The sequence below is a fragment of the Furipterus horrens genome, unplaced genomic scaffold, assembly GCF_987537825.1.
Source record: "Furipterus horrens unplaced genomic scaffold, mFurHor1.1.pri manual_scaffold_3, whole genome shotgun sequence".
Taxonomy (NCBI): Eukaryota; Metazoa; Chordata; class Mammalia; order Chiroptera; family Furipteridae; genus Furipterus; species Furipterus horrens.
The window spans coordinates 11,868,678-11,888,202 of NW_028327173.1; the positions used below are offsets into that span (position 1 = coordinate 11,868,678).

General features: G+C 49.0%; 1 protein-coding gene across 1 annotated transcript in view; it reads right to left on the reverse strand.

The window, feature by feature from the left end:
• Positions 1-18,112, reverse strand: part of TMCO4 (transmembrane and coiled-coil domains 4) — a 75,271-nt gene extending 57,159 nt beyond the window's left edge. The window contains exons 1-4 of the mRNA XM_090268710.1: positions 18,007-18,112; positions 6,515-6,692; positions 3,070-3,244; positions 2,302-2,329 (exon numbers count right to left, since the gene is read on the reverse strand). Coding sequence (XP_090124836.1) covers positions 2,302-2,329; positions 3,070-3,244; positions 6,515-6,684 — 373 coding nt within the window. The 5' untranslated portion in view covers positions 6,685-6,692; positions 18,007-18,112. The remainder of the gene's footprint in view (positions 1-2,301; positions 2,330-3,069; positions 3,245-6,514; positions 6,693-18,006) is intronic.
• Positions 18,113-19,525: the final 1,413 nt, after the last annotated feature.

Sequence of the window (19,525 nt, forward strand, 5' to 3'; positions counted from 1 at the left end):
ACTTGAACCGGGGGTCAGGCCTTGACCTTCCCCAACCCATCTAGCAATGGGCAGTGGGCCCGCCACATCCCCTTACTGCTCCTTAGGGTTTCCTGGGTCCCACCCAGTCTAGTACCTAGGCCAGTACTTTTGGAAACCTGCCCGAAGGACCAAGGAGCTGGTCTCTTGAGGTCCCTTCTGGCAGAGAGAGCTAAGGGTCAGCCTCAGAGTGCCTGTTCCCCATCACAGGGAGGAATTTTCAAAAGTTCAAGGTCAAATGGAGTGGAACCATCCCAACAGCAGCCTCTACACCACCATCTTCTGACAACCTTGGGAGATAGGGGTCTGCGATTAAATCCAGATGTGGAGACATAAAGTCTTGAGAGGAAGGTGACCTCTGGTCCCTGCCACAGGGGGTACCCACTCTGCCTTCCGGCCTCACCGAACCTTCTCAAAGGCAGCTGTGAGGACGAGGGCTTTATCAGTTTCTCTCTATGTGGGAAGCACAACAAGCAGTTAAGAGTGGCCTCTGGAATCACACTGCCTGGGTTTGAATCTTGACTCCCTGACCTTCTAGCTGTTTGACCTTGGGCAGGTGATTTCCCTCTCTGTGCTGTACTTTTCTCTTTTGTAAAGAGGGGGCAGTAATAGTATCTACCTCCCAGGGTTGCTGAGGGGTTTAAAAGAATTAGAATAAAGCACTGAGCTCAGGGTCTGCACACAGTAGGCACTCAATGAGTATCAGCCATGGTTAAAATTTCACCAAGGGCCCAGCATGGGGCCTGGCATATGCAGTGGGTGCTCAGTTCTTATATGCTGGATAAATGTAGCAGCCATTTCTAATGCTGATACCAAGTTGTATGCATCTCTAGGATGCTGATGGAGAACCCAGCAACCAGGTGACAATGTTTGCATTTCACCACGACCAAAGACCAATATCTCAAACCCTTCTGATTCATCAGGGAGGCAGGGTTTGCAATTCAGTAATAAAGGCCAGGTCAGAAAGTAGAGCCAAGTTTGCAGCAAGATAGCTAGTCCCTTGCAACGTGCATCTCCTCAGGTCCCACAGCCTGGAGCTGATGCCACCTTTGGCTTCAGAGGCCAGGGGGCAAAATCCATGATTCAGTTTAAGTTTCCTGGGCACCAATGCAGAGTTCACAGTGAGACTCGCTTTGTCTTAAATGGAAGTTTTAAACTTTGAAATGTAGTCCTGGGCTACTTACTTAACCTTCTGGGCCTAATTTCCTTCTCCTGTTGGTGGGGATAACAGGACCTACTTGCCAGCTGATCAGAGGGTTATACACTCTGCAATAACTCACAAGCGTTGTACAGGATCTAGAAGAGCAACTAGGAGAACTGTAAAGATTACCAAGTACAAATAAACCAGCCCCACCTGAGAGGGCCACATTTTGGGTCCTAGAGCACTGGTTGTCAAACTAGGGCTGCTTTGGCCCCCACCCCCAACCCCGCAGAAGACACCTGAAAATGTATGGAGACATTTTTGGTTGTCACACTCAGGAAGTACTTGTAGCATCTAGTAAATACGGGTCAGAGATGCTGCCAAACATTTAATAATGTACCGGATGGCCCCATGACAAAGACTGATCCAGCCACAAATGTCAATCATGCCAAAGTCACGAAACCGGGTGTAGGGCTAGCTCAGATTCAGGTTAACCTTCCACACACAAAAGATGCATGTTTTCAGTTGTGTGGACAGAGCTTCGTGGGTGGTTGCAGGATGAGGAAAAGAAAATGACTAACACACACACACGCACGCACACACACACACACACCCCCCCATACAGCTGCCCACATGGCATCATTTTGTGACTAAGATCCTAGCACAGTTGGTAAAGGTCAACCTTCCAGGAAGTTCTGAGAAATGCAGCTTTTCACGTTGATTTCTGGGGCTGATTTCATGACTACTCGCCTTGCCTTGCACCCAGGTGGAATCCAGCAGCACAGAGAGCCTCCCCTGTGCTGTGAGGAGACCCCTGCTGCCATCCAGGAGGGGGCTGATGGTGGCTCAGAGGAGGTGGTGGGAGGAGACGGGGAAGGGGCCAGATTCAAGAGCTCCTTAGAAGGTAAAACCTCAGGGCGTCACAAGGACTAAATGAAGAACCACTAAGAAGCACCACACAGTGCTTGGCACGAAGGAAGTGCTCACCGGCTTCCCTCCCGACTAGATGGGGTTCCCTTTCCTTCCTTGCACCAAAAGCCCAGGAGGAACCAGGCCACAGGTGGCAACACTGATCACTGGCTTTACTTGCTGAGGGTGAAGATGAGGGCACATGGTTTATAGAACTCAGAAAATCAACTCACCATCCTTGAGCGAGAAGCTCAGCAGGTCCTGGGGGAAAAGTAACAGGAATTGGCAATAAGTTGATATGTCATTAGCCTGCTCATTTGACAAATATTTATTGACTCTTACTAAGTAGGAGAACAAGACAGACAATATCTCTGCCTTATAGTCTAGTGGTGAGTCAGACAAATAAGTAAGCAAATGAAGAAATGCGTGAGAATTTCAGGGAGAGAAACGAAGGAGGGGAAGAGCTGTCTGAGATCTGCTCACTTGACCCACCAACCTCCCGTGTCACAAGCTGCCCGTGTTCACTGCACACAGAGCAGGTGCGTGACGAGCCCAAGGACGCAAAGCAAAGCTGCTGCTTCTGAAAAAATGCACCACGGTGTCGCATGCAGGAGCAGGGGCTCTGGAGTCACTGCCAAGGTTCAAATCTGGGCTCAGCCACTTGCCAGCTGCGTGACCTCACTGTGCCTGAGTTTTCTCATCTACCAAATGGGGATGCTCATGCTATCAACCTCGTAAAGTTGCTTTGAGAATTAAACGAGTTAGTGTTTATAAAGGTACTAGCACATGCTAAGCACTGTTTAAGTAACACATTATGTAAATCAATAGTAAATGTTCAATAATGATTTCACATTAGCTATGATCATCATCACCATATGATATTCTGATGAAACAGTTTATCTTTCAACTATGTTACCCCATGAGAAGCTATGTTCAGACTGACTTAGAAAATGATTTGTTCTGGTTTCCCCACAGCCTCTGCCCGGGGGAGGTGAGTGTACCTGAGTGATCACCAGTGGGTTGTCCTTCAAGAGGGGGTCCTTCATTAGTATCTGAGCAAACACGTCAGCTCCTTCGCCTCCTAGGCCGCTGGCAAAGGCAGTCATGGTTGGCAAGACGGCTTCGGACAGCTCCAGCCACTGCACCAAGCCCGTCATAAACTCTGCGCAGAAGGAGCTGAAAGACAGACATAACTGAGGTCCCGAAGCTTCCAGACGGTGCACCTCACAAGCCTCCAGGGAGTTTAGCTTAGACATGTTCGTGCATGTGAATAGCTAACACATGAAAAACCATGGTGACTGCGATCCATGGAATCCAGAGGAATCCAGAACCTAATTTCAGGTGGTGGGGATTTTAGCTTCTTCCCCCAGCAAACCTTTGACCGAAGTGGCTGATAGACCACAGGAACGAGGTCAGTGAGCAGTTCCTGACCATGTGCCCTGGGCCCAGACAGAGCCAGGGCTGTGCTGGGGGCCGAGGGGTCACTGAGGAGTGAGATGCAGCCTTGGGTGAGAAGCTCCCAGCGGGTGGACGCAGGGGCATAACTAACTGGTCCTGGCGGTGTGTGAAGCGCTAGGACAGAGGCAGGAATCGAGCCCTGATGGGTGCGGAGAAGGAGCCCCCAGACCGGCCTGCAGGGGTGAGAAGCAGCGACTAGAAAAGGCTTCCCACAGAAGGATGTTTGCTGCCCTTGGACATCACCGAGGGCGTGTTTCTCGGGAAATGTCAGCCACTCAGCAGCAAAATGCAGAGGAAGAGTCTGTCATCCCTTGTGGCCACTGCCACTGTGGGGTATCTCTCTGCAGTGGGCATCTGAGTCTCACAGGCGTTCCTGGTTGGGGGATAACTGGGACGCTGTAGGGAAGAAGGGACCCCGGAGCTGAGGCACAACCATCTGCAGGAAGCACACGCACTGGCGACAGTGGCAGCATGATATCAGGTTTTGGCTCCAAGTCACCACTCATGGCAGTGAGGGTAGTAAGCAGGGAGGTGGGTGGGCAGGGGGATGCAGGGCAGGAGAGTCAGTTAGGAGGAGATTATACCAGCTCAGAGGACAGGCTGAGACCTAGGAGTCAGGTCTATATCCAAACCCAGCACCCCTGTCTACCTCCACCGCACTGGCCTGGTGCTCCCTGTCCTGGGGTCTGTAACCACAACTCTGGCCAGATCGGGGTGGGATCAGGCCTCCCAGAAACAAGTAGAATGCCCTGGGGATGGGGGCAACATCAGGAGGCTCCCTGCTTGCACCACTTGGTCCCGGCCCCCACGGATCCCAAGCAGCCCACCCATCCCAGTTCTCAGCGCTGGGGTCACCGAAGCCCAAGTAGAGAAACCTCTGCAGGCTGGGCCGGGCCCCTGACAGGAGCGGTGAAAAGCTCAGGTTCAAATCCTGGCCCCACTGTTATGGTCCAGGTCCCCAGGATGCAGCTCTGAAATGATTATCAGGATCTTCTTGGGATCAGAGCCTGTGGGAGGCAGGGAGGCCGCAGGACTGGGCAGGGGGCGCAATCGAGGTGCATGCTGTCTCTACAAAAGCCTTAGGCAACCCTGCAGTGTTCTGGAGATGGGGTGACCTTTCAGAGCTGCCCTCGCGAGGCGAGAGCACTGGACCTGTATGCCCCTACACCAGTGGGTCATCAGATTAACGCTGCCCCAGGAAGGGGGCGGAACCTTGGACAAGGCGTCTCTTCCGCTGCGACAGGCCCAGGCTGTGCTGGCAACCCTCTCAGCAGCTGGGGGAAAGGCTTTCATTCTTAAAGGGACATGTGAGTGTGGCAGCATGTTGCAAAAATAACTTGACCTCTCTGTGCCTCAGTTTCCTGAACTGCAAGTCGGTTTAAGACATCAGCTTCATAAGGTCGTTTGAGGTTAAATGAGATGATACATAGGAAGCACCCAGAGCAGGGCCTGGCACGTAGTAGCTGTTCAACTTACGTTAGGGAGCGTCATTATTCTTATGTCTAAGATGGCCAAAGGAGGCCGTGGGGAGTAGGTTCAGAGTCAGACTCTAAAGTCCCCTGGGGGAGTCCCCTTTGTGTCTTTTCTTTATCTCTCTCTGCTTCATTTTTCTCTGCTGTAAAATGCAGATAGCAGGACCTGCCTCAGGTTGTCTGGAAAGATTAAATGACATGGTAACAGAGCCTGGCACCTGATAACCTTCAATAAATGTTAGCTACTGCTATTCCAATCATGATAATTTATTTCACTGCCATTCCTGGGATCATCCTGGGATGGTGTGTGGGTGTGTGCAGGGCGCAGGGAATGACTACGTGACCTGAACATGACTTAGGAATAAACTTCTCTGCCGAGAGGGCGCAGGGCCGAGGGCAGCAGCATGGCTTGGCCCTGTGGCCATAAAGAACGTCTTGGAGGCAGAGAAGCATCTCATAACGAGAGTGGAGGGGTTAGGAGCACAAACTCTGGTTCAAATCCCAGCTCTGCCACTAGCTGTGGGATCTTAGACAAGTTACCTAACCTCTCTGTGCCTCAGTTTCTTTATCTGTAAAACAGAGGCCATACCAATGAAACCTATTTCACAGGTTTGTTGAAAGGATTAACTAAGTTAACCATTGCCATGTGCTTAGAATAATACCTGGCACATATAAAGCACTATATGTGTGTTTCTTTAAATGAACAAGTAGATAAAGAATTATTTCGTATATATGTAAAGTGGCAGTACAGCTATCTATCAAATAACAAACAGCCTCAGTAACTGCTTCTAAAGTGGTGGGAGGTCCAGTCGAGATCCATGATAATCAACAGCAACAATGATGACAAATGACAACCACAGAGTAACTATCTCTCAGTCCCTGTGCTTTAAACACACTGCCCAAGCTCTTAACAACTCTGCTATTAGAATTTTAAATATACATGTAAATATATGTGTTAGATATCGACAATGGCAGGTAAGTAGCATGTTCATTAAACTTGTCATCCTTTTGCTCCCATGACACCCTGTCTGTCTGCCGTTACAATCAGCCACTTAGGCACCCCCACCCCAGACTGTAAGCACCAGGAGGGCAGAAGTCAGGCCTTGCCCTTCTCTGTTTTACCTATAGGGTCTTGTAGTTCACCCAGCACAAAGTAGGAGCTCAACAAATGCATGTCACATGAACGAATAAATATCTTATCCTCGTATTAGACTGTGTTCTACCCAAGGGCAGGGATACTGTCTGCCTTCTTCGCCTTATTCATGGATATCTTCCATGTATGTCAAATGGTACCTGGCACACAGTAGGTGCTCAGAAAATGCTTGATGAAGGTGTGAGTGAGTGAGTGCTGAATGAGATGTCATATTCTCCTGCCAGGCTGTGAGCTCCTTAAAGGCAAGGACAATGACTTCCTTCTTTTTGTCATGTCCCACAGTACCTGGCAAGCTGCTTGGGCTGTCAATAATAGTCTCCTTAAAGAAGCATGATCTTTCCTCTGTGAGATAAAAGCACTCACCTTTGCTCAGGTTCTGGAAACAGCTGGGACAGGGATATGCCACAGAGGGCGGCGTAGGCAAAGCGGTTGGCCTCGGACAACTCCCGGCCCATGGGCAGATGCGGCTCCCCCGCTAGGGCTGGCTCAGCCACTTGATGCAGCCTGAGGCTTGATTTGTCGCGTGTGGCCATTGCCAGTCCTGCAGGAAAAAAAAAAAAAAAAAAGCCCAGTAAGAAATGCATCCCAGGGGGTAGGCAAAGGTCACTCAAATGGGGCACAAAAATTATCAAGCATAAGAGAAAAGACTGATAAATTAGCTCTCGTTAAAATTAAGAACTTCCAGTTATCAGCTTTAAGGGAATGAAAACACAACCAAACAGTAGTAGGAGATATTTGCAATATGTATTTCAAGAAGGGATTTGTATCCATGTACATAACTCTTTTCAGTCATAAAGAAGAGGAAAGGAGGCAAATTTTAAAATAGACAAAATAGCCCTGGCTGGTGTGGCTCAGATGGCTGAAGCATTGTCCCATACACTGAAAGGCCGCCGGTTCAATTCCCAGTCAGGGCACATACCTAGGTTGCAGGTTCAGTCCGCAGTCAGGGTATGTACGGGAGGCAACTGATTGATGTTTCTCTCTCACATTGATGTTTCTCTCTCTCCCTCTTTCTAAAAAAAATCCTTAAAAAAAAAAAAGGCAGTATAGGTACCTCATAAAAGATAACCAATGGCCAATAAGCATGAGCAAGGGTGTTCGATATCCTTAGTCATCAGAGAAATAAAAATTCTAACCCCAATGAGACACTGCTACTCACCCATCAAAATGGCTAAAATAAAAAACCAACAATACCAAGTGTTGCTGAAGGTAAGAGACAAATAGAACATTCATACACTACTGGTGTCATCAGGAAAATGGAAATTAAAACTCAATGAGAGCCCTGGCTGACGTGGCTCAGTGGTTGGGCATCACCCTAGAAACCGAAAGGTTGTAGGTTCGATTCCTGATAAGGGCACATGCCTAGGTTGCAGTGTTGGTCCCCGGCCAGGGCATGTATGAAAGGCAACTAATTTTGATGTTTCTCTCCCTCTCTTTCTCCCTCCCTTCCCCTCTCTCTAAAATTAATAAGCATGTCCTTGGGTGTGGATAAAAAAACAAAAACAAAACTCAATGGCATACTACCATTCACCTGTCAGAATTTTAAAACTAAAAGGATTGACAATTCCAAATGCTGGTGAAAATAAGGAGCAAATGAAACTTTCACACACTGCTGGTGGGAATGTAAACCACCATTCGGAAAAGGGTTTGCCATTATCCACTAAAGCTAAACATACACTCTTCTCTTGGCTCCAGTAATTTCACTCCTGAGAAATGAGGGCCATGTGGACATGAATACTCATAGAAGCTTCATTCACTACAGTCCCGAACTACAAACAACCCACATGTTCGCCTGCAGTAGAATGGATGAACTGCACCATATTCATTCCATGGACTATTACACACCAAAGAAAAAGGATGAAGTCTGTCTAACTACAACAACATGAGTGAATCTCACAGACAAAATGGTAAGCAGGCAGCCATTCATGAGGATACATTCTGTAGGGTTATATTTATATGAACTTGAAGAACAGGTCAACCCAATCTGAGGTGATAGCAGTCAGAAGAGAGGTTACCTGTGGGAGGGAATATTGACTCAGGAGGGGCACAGGAAAGCTTCTAGACATGAAAATGTTCTATATCTTGACCCATGTGGTAATTACATGGGTATAAGTATATTTAAAAAGTCATTCAGCTGTACACTTAAGATTTGTGCATTCTATGTATAACATACTGCAATGAAAGGAAGGAAGGAAAGAAGAAAGGAAAGGGAAAAAAGAAGGAAAGGAGGAAGGGAGGTCTCCTTTCCTCTCCCTCCCTCCCTTTATGTTTTCCTTCCTTCCCAGGGGGAGGAGGAGGAGAAGGGAAGGGAGGGGAGAGGTGAGAGGTGAGAGGGAACAAACCAAGCCAAGTCAGGTATTCGAGGGGCAGGAAGGGCCCTGGGAGTGGGTACCAGCCTTGACCTCAGGGCACTGTGGATATGAATGCAGACTCAGGACCAGACAGACGTGGGTGTGAATCCAACCACCTCTGTCTAACAGATATGGGATCTGGGCAACACAATCTCTCTGCACTTAGATTTCTTCCCCTCCAAATGGAACTATAACAGTGTCTGCCTGGAAGAGCTGTGTTAGTGGTAAATGACATGGCCATGCAGGTTAGTATTTGCAAAGCACTTAGAACAGAGCCTGGCACAGGGCTCATGATATATAAATGTTTGCCAAAGAAATAAATGTACAAAATAGTCAACAAAAAAATAAGTGAAATGCTCAGCACAGCGCCTGGTACACAGCAATGGCATATGAATAGTCACAGTTAAATTAACATTATCGAGCCGTCGCTGGGTGCCAGGCCCCGGGCTGCAGTTTTAACACACATAGTCTCAGCCGGCGCTACGAGTCAGGCACTTCCCTCATGCCCGGCGTGCGAGCAAGGGAACAGGCTCGGATGAGAAGCAACTGGACCCAGTTCACACAGCCAGTAAACAGCAGCCCAGAGCCCAAAGCCGGCGCTCTTGACCACCACGTCTGTTTTAAATGCTCATCCTACCAAGAAGAGGTTCCTATTCTAATACCCACCCTGTGCACTGATTTTGGCACATAAATCCATTCTCATCCAGCTAAGCAATAAAATTTTTGTTCTCAAAAAGTAACTTCTATGAAGGAGTTATTTAAAAGTCTGCCCACAACTAGCATTTCATTAGCTTTTCAAAATAACCCCGAGATTCATTAGAAGCAATGAATCAACACCTGTATGGCACATCCAGTTTGCAAAGCACTTTCCAATCCATTTAATTCCCACAACTACCATGTAAGGTTAAATAGGACGTGAGCCGTTATGATTTTAAGGCTCAGCGAGGTCAAATGATTTCCCCAAAGCTACACAGTAAATATGTTATGAAAGTCAAACCAGACTTTTGGCTCTAAACCCTGTGCTCCTTCCTCTACACCAGCACAGGAATCCTTCTTCCCTTGTTTTGGATGAAGAAATTGAGGCACAGAGAGGGAAAGACTTTGCCCAAAGTCACCCAGCAAGACTGGCCTCCAGTGATTGCAACAGGAACTGAAGTTTGAGATTCGCAGATTTCCCTGGCTCAAAGGCTCATCTCAGACCACGGTGGTAGGTCAAGGGGACAGCAATAAGCCAGGAACTAAGGAAGGCACTGGAGGCAGCAGCCAGCCATGTCTCAACCTTAGCAATTTCCACTACATATTATCAACTCCACGTGCCATCTGGAGGCTGTCGTAGTTGTGCCTATTACCTGGAGGAGCCCAGGGTGGTACTTTCTTGGTCTGGTCTCTAGGGAGACCCATGTTGGTTTTCAGTTCAAGAATAAACAACCTTCTAATCAGAGAAGCATGAGGTAGCCCGCTTCTAACCACAGGGGAGAGGGGAACATAACATATAGGGTGGGCAAAAGTAGGTGTATGGTTATGAATACGCGATACAGTTTATTCTTGTATTATTATTTATTATTGCTATTATTGTCCATACAAACAACTGTAAACCTACTTTCGTCCCAGCCTGTAGTTCGTGCACAAAAAGCTCAGCTCAGGCCCTGGCTGGTGTGGCTTGAGCGCTGTCCTGCAAACCAAAGGGTCACCAGTTTGATTCCCAGTCAAGGCACATGCCTGGGTTGCAGGCCAGGTCTCCAGTTGGGGGCATGAGAGAGGCAACCACACAGTGATGTTTTTCTCTCTCTCTTTCTCCCTCCCTTCCCCTCTCTCTAAAAATAAATAAACTCTTTATTATTATTATTTTTTTTTTATAGCTCCTTTTAAATCTCCTATGAAGATTTTACTCAAGGCCAGACAGTGGATCTTTTGAATTGGAAAAACTTTCAAATTGAAAAGGAAGACTTTTTTACAGTTGATATTGTTATAACTGCCAGTCATTAAGATTCCCTTCATAAGATGGGAGGACAGAAATTAGAAAAAAAAAAAACGAAGGCCACTTGTTACCAAAGAGCAAGTTGGGGTCCTGCTGCCCGTTGCTACCCTCCAGGCAAAATTCCAGAGACGAAGGTTTGGTGAGAAAGGAAAGGAGTCTGGATTCAAAAGCATCACTTAAGCCTATCAAGTCACAGCTTTACTCACTTACACCTATCAATTAAGGCTAAACTCTAACACCTGGGCTCTCCTAGCATTTCCCCTGTTCTTACTTTATTTTTATAGAGTTAGTTTACAAACTGAAACATCATAATACACAAAAGGTACACAACTTCGGAAGAATGGCAGGTCTCCTGTCTCAGAGGTCATCCCCTCTAGAAAACCCAAAGAATAATAACCCTGCCACCCTCTGCAAGGCCAGCCCAGTCCTAGGCTGCACCCAGAGTTCCTTCCCATTCAAAATACCATCCAATGGGAAACACAGGCGGCTGCAGCACAATCATCCAGGCATCTGAGGAAGAGAGCCTGAGAGCCCGAGCCAGCCAGTCCTGGAGCCAGAGAGCCGCAGCCCAAAATCGTAAAAAAAAAAAAAAAAAGCTTAGCTCAGGTCAAATTCATTTATTCATTCAACCAATACACTCCTGATGCCCTATTATCCATTCTCTCCACAGTAGCCCTAGTGGCCTTTTGTTCATATATACCAATCCTGGCGCTAGCCTGCTTAAAAGCCTCCAAAGGCTTCCCACTGCGCCAGGATGAATCCCAGTCCCCTTAGGATGGCCTACAACATCCTGTGTTATGGGCCCCGCCTGCCTCTGAACCTCTCACGGCCCCCACACCCGACCTGTTCACTACACTATCGCCACACTGGCTGTCTTTCTGCTTTTCAAACACCCAAGCTGGTCTCCCCTCTGGACCTCTGCACTTACCACTCCCTCTGCCTGGGACACCCCTCCCCTGACTTTGACATCAGTCTGGCCTCAGCCCGAATGTCACCAGGCTAAAGTATTTTTGCCCCTCTATCCCAGCATCCTGTCTAGTTTACAATACTTAGTACTATCTTAAATAATATATTTTTATTTTTTAAAGATTTTATTTATTTTTAGAGAGAGCGGAAGGGAGGGAGAAAGAGAGGGAGAGAAACATCCATGTGCGGTTGCCTCTCTCATGCCCCCACCTAGGGACCTGGCCACAACCCAGGCATGTGCCTTGACTGGGAATCAAACTGGTGACCCTTTGGTTTGCAGGCTGGCTACTCAATCTACTGAGCCACACCAGTGAGGGCATTAAATAATATATTTTTAAATTACTCATTACCATTTTTATGTAATGACGAGGGTTCTGAAGGAAAAGAAACCTTAAATAATACCCAGATTTCAAGAAACAACCGTGGGCCTCCCCTCTAGGTCTGAAAACAGCCTGCCAAGCTTCTGGATGGTTCTTCGGGGAAATATGCAAATTGCCGTGGAGGAGCAAACCAGAAAAACCAGCCTGTGGCTCCACAGGGTGTGGGATCTGGAGGAGGCCCGCGGGAGACAGGAATCCGGCTGCCCAGGTTCAGGAAGCCTTGCCCTGCAGGTCACTCCCTGAGACGCCGCAACTACGGGTCACTCAGCGCAGCCCTGGACTCTGCTTGAACTGCCTAACTCCTCGTACCCTGAACTGTGGTAGCTGCACCTGCTCCTTGGTTAGCCTGGCAGTAGAGGGCAGGCACCGGATCTCCACCATCCCAGTGCTCCTCACCTGCCACAGACCAAGTGCTCAGAAAATGTCTGTTAAGCGAATGAATGGACGAACTAGTGCTGGGGCTTAAGCATGAGCTAGACCTTCCTGGTTTCTTCTCTCCTACTCTTACCGTCCCATGGAGCATTAGATGAGGAATAGAGATAGAACAAGGGTCAAGCATCTGGAATCACCCAGGGATGTCCCAGGGCGCCAAACCCAGAGTCCCCCAAAGCTTCAAATAACCTGAACTTCATCTTAATGGCCCTTTTCCATGCCAAGGAACTAGGATATTATTTTCTGCCTCTTTAAGTCTCCGTAGGGTTTTTAATATATCAATTATCAGTGATAACACCCTTTCCCTGGATGTTCACCTTCCACGGGGCATGGGAATGTGTCTGTCCCACGCCTACAAACTGAGAGTCAAGCTATGAGTCCAACCACGTTAAAAAGATGCAGAGAAGAAAAATGGCTGGAAGAATAGCCTCCAAAATTATTTTTGAAAGCTGAGAGGCTAGCCAAATTTTCTGCCATAAATATGTATTGCTTTTGAACCTGGGAGAAAGCTATTTTGTTTAGGTGTCTGTCCATAGTGAGGGAACTGTTGGGATTCGCCTCAGGCTGGTGACAGTGGCTGTCTTTAAAAGCAGAGGGGTAGGCTTGATTATAGATGATTTTAATTTTTTCTTTCACATTTCTGTTTTATGAATTTTTTATAGCGAGGATGTGTTAAATTTAAGATAAGAAAAAACAGACATGATTGTAAATTATAATATAATGTGCCGCTACGGGCTCATACTGGCTGGTGAGAAGTAGCTCTTTGCATTTCTTCCCAGCTCTGTATTTCAGTGATGCTGGTGGCCCAAGATGGGCCATGGCAAGAGAATTTACACCCCAGAAACTGGCAAGTGCTACAAATGAGGGATTTTATTTTCCAGAAAGGTGGTAAGTAGGATGCCACTGGATACACAATACAATTCCAGTTATGGTTTTAAAAAATGTTTCACAGAGCAAGAAGATCACCACAATATTAATAATCAATGTCTCTCAGTGGTGGGGCTATGGGACTAGAAGTAACTGGTTTTTGTTCTGTTTTTCTGTATTTTTAACATTTTCTGTCATGAGCTTACTGGTGCTTTTATAATAGAAAAATAATTTTAATTAAAAACAATTCTGTTCTCGATCCCTATAGGGCGAATGCTTTATCTCAGAAAGTCCTGTGAGGACCAGCCCAGCCTCACAGGGCTGAGGTCACAGTTAGGTCCCATTCCTCTGACCAACAGGTCTTGTGATCAACAAAATGTACAAGGGCTGGCATGACAGACAGGAATCCTCAGCTATCCCTGATGGTGGCATGGAGGAGCCCATGGTTCCAACTCTATAAATTGTCGTGTCAGATAGGCTGGGCCCTACACTACTCCAGCTGAAGAGTGTGGTGGCAGCTGTGGGGGAAGGGGATGTGTCACTTGACCTGTGTATACTGGTCCTCGGGCACCCCCACCCCTTGGTCTGATTAGGGATCAGGATTTAGTCTGAAGCTGAACTGAGATTCTCAGGCATGTCTGAGAAGCCAGGCTTCCACTTGGGATAATTAAACCATAATTCAAGGGCAAATCTACCTGGCAAGGAAGGGGGAGAAATGGCAAAGCCTGTAGTGGTTCATGTGATCCCCTGGTTTTCAAACTGTTCCAGAGGGCTCCAGGAACTTCTCTTACTCTGGTAGGCAAGAGGAGATACAATGGGGAGCCCTCAACACCCCACCTTCAAATTATAACTGTAATCGATACAGCAATAACACTCTTGGATGTAGACCTGAGAAAATTGACAGCAGAATCTCAAGAAGATATTTGTACACCCGTGTTCACAGCAACATTATTAACAATAGCTAACGGGTGGAAGCAACCCTTTACTAGTCCATAAAATGGAATATTACTCAGCCTTAAAAAAGGAAGGAAATTCTGGTATATCACATGATATATTACAGCATGGATACACCTTGAGGACATTATGCTAAGTGGAATCAGCCAGCCACAAAAAGACAAATACTCTTATGATTCTACTTATATGAGGGACTTAGTCAAAAATCACAGAAACAGGAAGTAGAATGGTGGCAACCAGGGCTGGAGGGAGGGGGATGGGAAGTTGTTTGGATATGGAGTTTCAGATCTGCATGTTGAAAAGGTCTGAAGACTGGTTGCACCTAACACTACTGAACTATATACACTTAAAAATGGTTAAGATAGTGAATTTTATTCTATGTGTATTTTATCACAATTAAAATTTTAAATTACAAATCATAATAGGAAATGCTTCGTACATGTTAGCCATGTGCCACCCATTTCTACACATCATCTCATTTTCTCCCAATAATCCTACAATGTAGGTGCTATTATTTCCATTATACAGATGGAGACAGAGAGGCCCTGAGAAATGAAGGTCAAGGTCACGGGACAAGTGATGTGGAATTTAAACTTCTGCCTGGGTGTTAGCCCTAAGGCTAACCCTGCTTATCTTTGGACTAGTTTATATCCTGAAGTGGCCAGAAAGATATCAAACACCAAATGAGAGGAATCTCACCAACTGCCATCTATCCACAGACTAACATCTCATTTTCTGCCTGCCCCAAGCATCTCTGGGATGGGCTTTACCTGCCTTTTCACTTTTATTTTCCTCTACTCCCCTCCGTTCTGGTAGCCATCGGCCAAACTGAACCATCCACTGCTTCCAGCCCACCTGGGGCCTCGGCTTGTGCTGTTTTTTCTGGGTGTGAGACCTCACATCCAAACAGTGCCCTTTTTCAAAAGCACAGCATAATAATAAAATCAGGGAAGATTTCCTATGGGCTTTCTCCTGTGATCCCATTTCGGCCTCACAACACCCTTAGGAGGAAGAGACTGACTACCACTGTCCCCGTTTTATAGGTGAGACAACGGAGGCTCACAGAGGTGAAGACTGCACAGCTGGCAAATGGCAATACCAGGATGTAGCCCCCAGGCCCATATGACTTCAAACCCAAGCTCTTCTCCACTTTATGAAAGGGGGTCAGGGTCTTCCGTGAGCCTTTGTGGATTTGTCCAGCTAAAGTAGGGCCTGTCATCCCTATAGCCCCCCAGGCTTCATCTGGGCCACCCCACCTCCTCTCGGGTTTCATGACTGATCACTTCTGTGCCTGTCCCCGGGACTAAGAGGGTCAGGGTGGGAGTAGATGAGGCTCAGACATCAGTGACCACCCCCTGACTCCCCAGAAGAGCTCCCTCAGTATTCCTTTGGGTCTGAAACAGCAGGTACCAACACTTCTCCCTCCCACCTGAGACCAGTGGCTTTTCTCTGGAATCTGCCCCCACCTGATGATGGATTACAGGCTTGTTTGTGGTCTGTCTCCCTCACTAGGAAAAGCTCCATGAGGGCAGTGGCTTTTGTATCCTGTTCCTGGGTGTACCCTAGAATAGTGCCTGGCAGAGCAGGTGAAAGAAGGAATGAATGAACACCAACCCCCACAGGATGGAGAAGTAGGCCTGGTGTGGCTGGGGCCCAGACTATGTAGGGCCTCGTGATCCGTGTTAAGGTTCTTGTTCTCTACCCTAAGAAAATGGGAAGCTGCAGCAGGGTTTACACGGAGGGTGGTACAATCAGATCGGTCTAGCTGCCCAGTGGAGTGTAGCTAAGTGGAAAGTGGGTTGGATCCCCCCTTCAGCCCCTTTCTGTCCGCTGTAACACATTCAAGGCAGTGGGATCCCCATCTCATCTGTAGCCCCTGTTTATAACATACAGCAGTCTTCCCAGGTCCCACAAGTGCAGACCCCAGTGGCTGATCTAACCACTGCGGCCTGGTGGTACCACAGCAGGGAGCAATGGTTTCAGGCTGATGAGAAATTCTGCGGGCTCTGACCTTGACAAGCTTCCCAGGCTGAGCTGTGGCAGCCTAGTCAGTTAACTATGGTCCTCCAACTGCTCCTGGGCTTAGGCATAAGAAGCAAAAGGGCCCCCAGAGTGGCAGACGCTGCACAGGGCTCTTTGTAGCTTCAGCTCCTTCCATCCTCATGCCAACCTTGGAGACAGGTATTTTACAAATGAGGACATTATTCAAGAGGACCCAGAGAGGAAGCCACAAAGCTAGGACCTGAGCTTGCATCTGTCTGATGCTGCACATGTGACTGCCAGGGTTGTAAAGGCTAAAATGCTGACTGGGGCAGGGAGCCTCAGTCCCCTCGCCTGGACTGCCCAGTGCTGCCTCTGACATTTCTTTACTGAGAGCAGTAACAGGTTATCAACACGGTTCCTAGAACCTCTAAAGAAACACACCTGATTTGACAAGGCCTTGGACACAGGCCACATTTGGGATTGTGCTTTGTCATTTGTGAAGCATTTTGATACAGTATCATCAACTCTGTGAAGTATTCTGACCCCCACTATATAAGAAAACAGAGGCGCAGGGAGGAGCCGTGACAAGATCACACAGCTAGGAAGTGCCAGTACCAGGTTTCCAGGCTCTGAGGTTAGTTAAGGACTTTCTTCGGACCACTCCCTACCCACCTAGCCTCCTCACCCCCGCAAATCCCTGGGGAGTGGGAGAAAGCTGGCAGAACGTCACCAACAAGCAAGGGCCAAAGGCTCAGAGGCCTGGAGGCTGTGAGGTTGAGTCTGTCTGTCCTCTTTACATACTTCACAGGTTGGGAAGATCCCAAGGGTCTCTCTTCCCTGCCCAGCCCTCCCCACCCCACCCACCCCACTCACCCCACTGCAGGGCAGTGTTCTAGTCCACTCTGGAGTATACTGCTGGAGGGCAGCCCGTGCTCACTGCTGTATCCTCAGTGCCTAAGCAATGCACACACCGGCACACAGCAGGTGCTCAGTAAGTATTTGTTGAATGAATAAGTGGATGCCCCTAAAGCTTAAAGGGGGTTCATGTTTTCTGTGGTGAAATGAACACTGGGTGGGCAGAGAAAGAAGAACTAACCTGTCCACTCCTACTTTGTATTAGTGGTCCCATGGCCAAGACCCTGGCCCCCGCCCAGCTGTGCTCCGGATGCCCTGTGTGACCCCAGGGTAGGGCAGAGAAGGACACTGTGCAGGTCAAGTCTGTGCCAGGCACAGGGTCAGGCTGTGGGGTGGGCACTCCAGGTTCTTATCCTGTCCTCCTTCCTTGCTGTGTGGTCTTGGGGAAATCATCCATCTCTCTGAGCCTCCCTTGACTTAGTTGTAAAATCCACTCTGAAAGTGAACAGCAGTAATTCTTCCCTCTTATCACGGCCTGCCTGGAACACTGGGGGCCCGGGCTTTTCTCCAGAAGTTATTCCCGAACGCCCTCAGTGTGCGCGTCCGCAGGGAGCTCAGAGGCTGCAGGGCCCCGGGAAGAAGGGGTGGCGGCTGCCAGAGGCCCTCCTCACCAGTTCCCAGCAGTGCGCGGGGGCGCTGCGTGGGACCAGGTGAAGCCCAGGGAACCCGCGTGACCTTGAGCAAGTCCCTTCTCCTTCTGGGACCAGAGCAGCAGCCTCAGGTGTCGGGGGAGTTGCGGGGTGACCTCTAAGGGCCCGGAGCTCCGAGCTGGGAAGCGGGAGACAGCCCCAGCGCTCTGCCCCGCCTCAATTTCCCCAGCTGCCTCCCCGTGATTTCTAAGGGCACTTCCGTCTCGGAAAGAAAACGAGCAACGACCGGGCAGCCTTCTCTCTACGGCAGTCAGCGCCGGCGAAGCGCGCGGCCACTCTCGGCGGGTCCCGCGCCCACGGGCGGCGGCGGAGGGGGTGGGGGGCAAAGGGCTCGCGGGGTGGCGGCGGGGAGTGGCCCTGGCGGGACCCGGCCCCTTACCTGGATGCTAAGGCGGCGGCGACAGCGCGAAGGCGAGCTTGGCTCCCGCTCCTCCCGCCCGGCTCCTCCCCCTGTCCCGTCCGGGCCCCGCCGCCCCGCGCCGGCCCGGGCCGGTGCCGCCGCCCGCCCTGGGCAGCCCGCCCCGAGCGCGCCTGGCCCCGCCGTCCGGCGGACGTGTGTCGGGGGAGCGGGGCCTTCCGGGCTCCAGCACCCGGGCTGCGTGTCCCCACCCAGCTCCTCCCGCCGCCACTCCGCGACCCGGGTGTCGGCATCAGGAAGTGACGGGCCTGTCCCGGCGCGAAAGTCGGCTTGTGGGTGTGTTTGCCCTGCAGGGAGCGGTGCGCGGCGGGCGCGCGGGAGGGCCCTGCAAGGTCGGCGCCGCAAAAAAGTGCTCGCCGGGCGCGCGGCCGGGAGCGGAGGGCCGAACAGCGACTTGGGCGCAAATCTTCCAAAGTAAATTACGAAAGATCAAAGAAGCAGACACAGAAACCCCCATGCCACGTGTATAGAGGCCACTTTGAAGTTTACAGAGTGTCGACATATCCTTGCACTTCCTGATTTTCCTTTCAGTTCCTCTAACGATGACTTTGATTCAGTCTCAGGACCTTGCATTTTGAGGTGCCTGTGCCTGGCGCTCTGCCACCAGACCTTCTTCCTGCGTCTGTTTCCAGCTTGACATTGCCGCGTCCACTCAGGCTCGGTAAAAGATGTCTTTACTTAGATGTCTTCTGTCAACTTCTCTCAAAGGAACATTTAGGGGGTTCTGCTAGGAGAGGCCTTTCATAACCATTAACTAATTTAACCAGCATTTACTGAGTAGCGGGCGAGGTTCTAGGCACTGCAGATATAGTAGGGGAAAGGTTGAACTTGGGCTGAAGTCACCAAATAAAAATACAGGACACCAGTTAACATTTGATTTTTCAGATACACAACAAACAAATACTTTTTAGTAGGACTATGTCCTAATATTTCCCAGGACATAGTTATACTAAAAGATGATTCATTGCCTATGTGAAATGCAAATATAACTGGTTGTTCTATATTTTATCTGGCAACCGCACTGGGATCCCACCGCCAGAGATTCTGATTCTGCTGGTCTAGGGTTAGGCCAGGCACAGGTGTCATTCACAAACTCACCAGGTCTTCTGTGTGCCCAGCGTCAGGAACTACTGATGGAGGGCTTGTCTGTGGATTTTATTCTGCATGAGATGATGAGTCGTGGAGGGTTTGGGGGCAGTCATGGGACATGATCTCATCTTTTAAAGGGATCTCCTGGTTCTTTGTGGAGGTCAGAGGGCTAGGAGCAGACACAGGCAACCAGTTAGGAAGCTGTTGCAATAGTCAGGGCCAGAAGGGGCCTGGATTTGTTGAGTGCCTACTATGGGCCAAGCACAATAAAAGTACATGTATGTTGGGGCCATAGGTTCTTGGGTCCTGCCTAGGCCTACCCAGTTTAGAATTAGTATGGAAGCCTAGGAATCACACTTTAACAAGTTCCCTGATAATTTTGATGAACAAT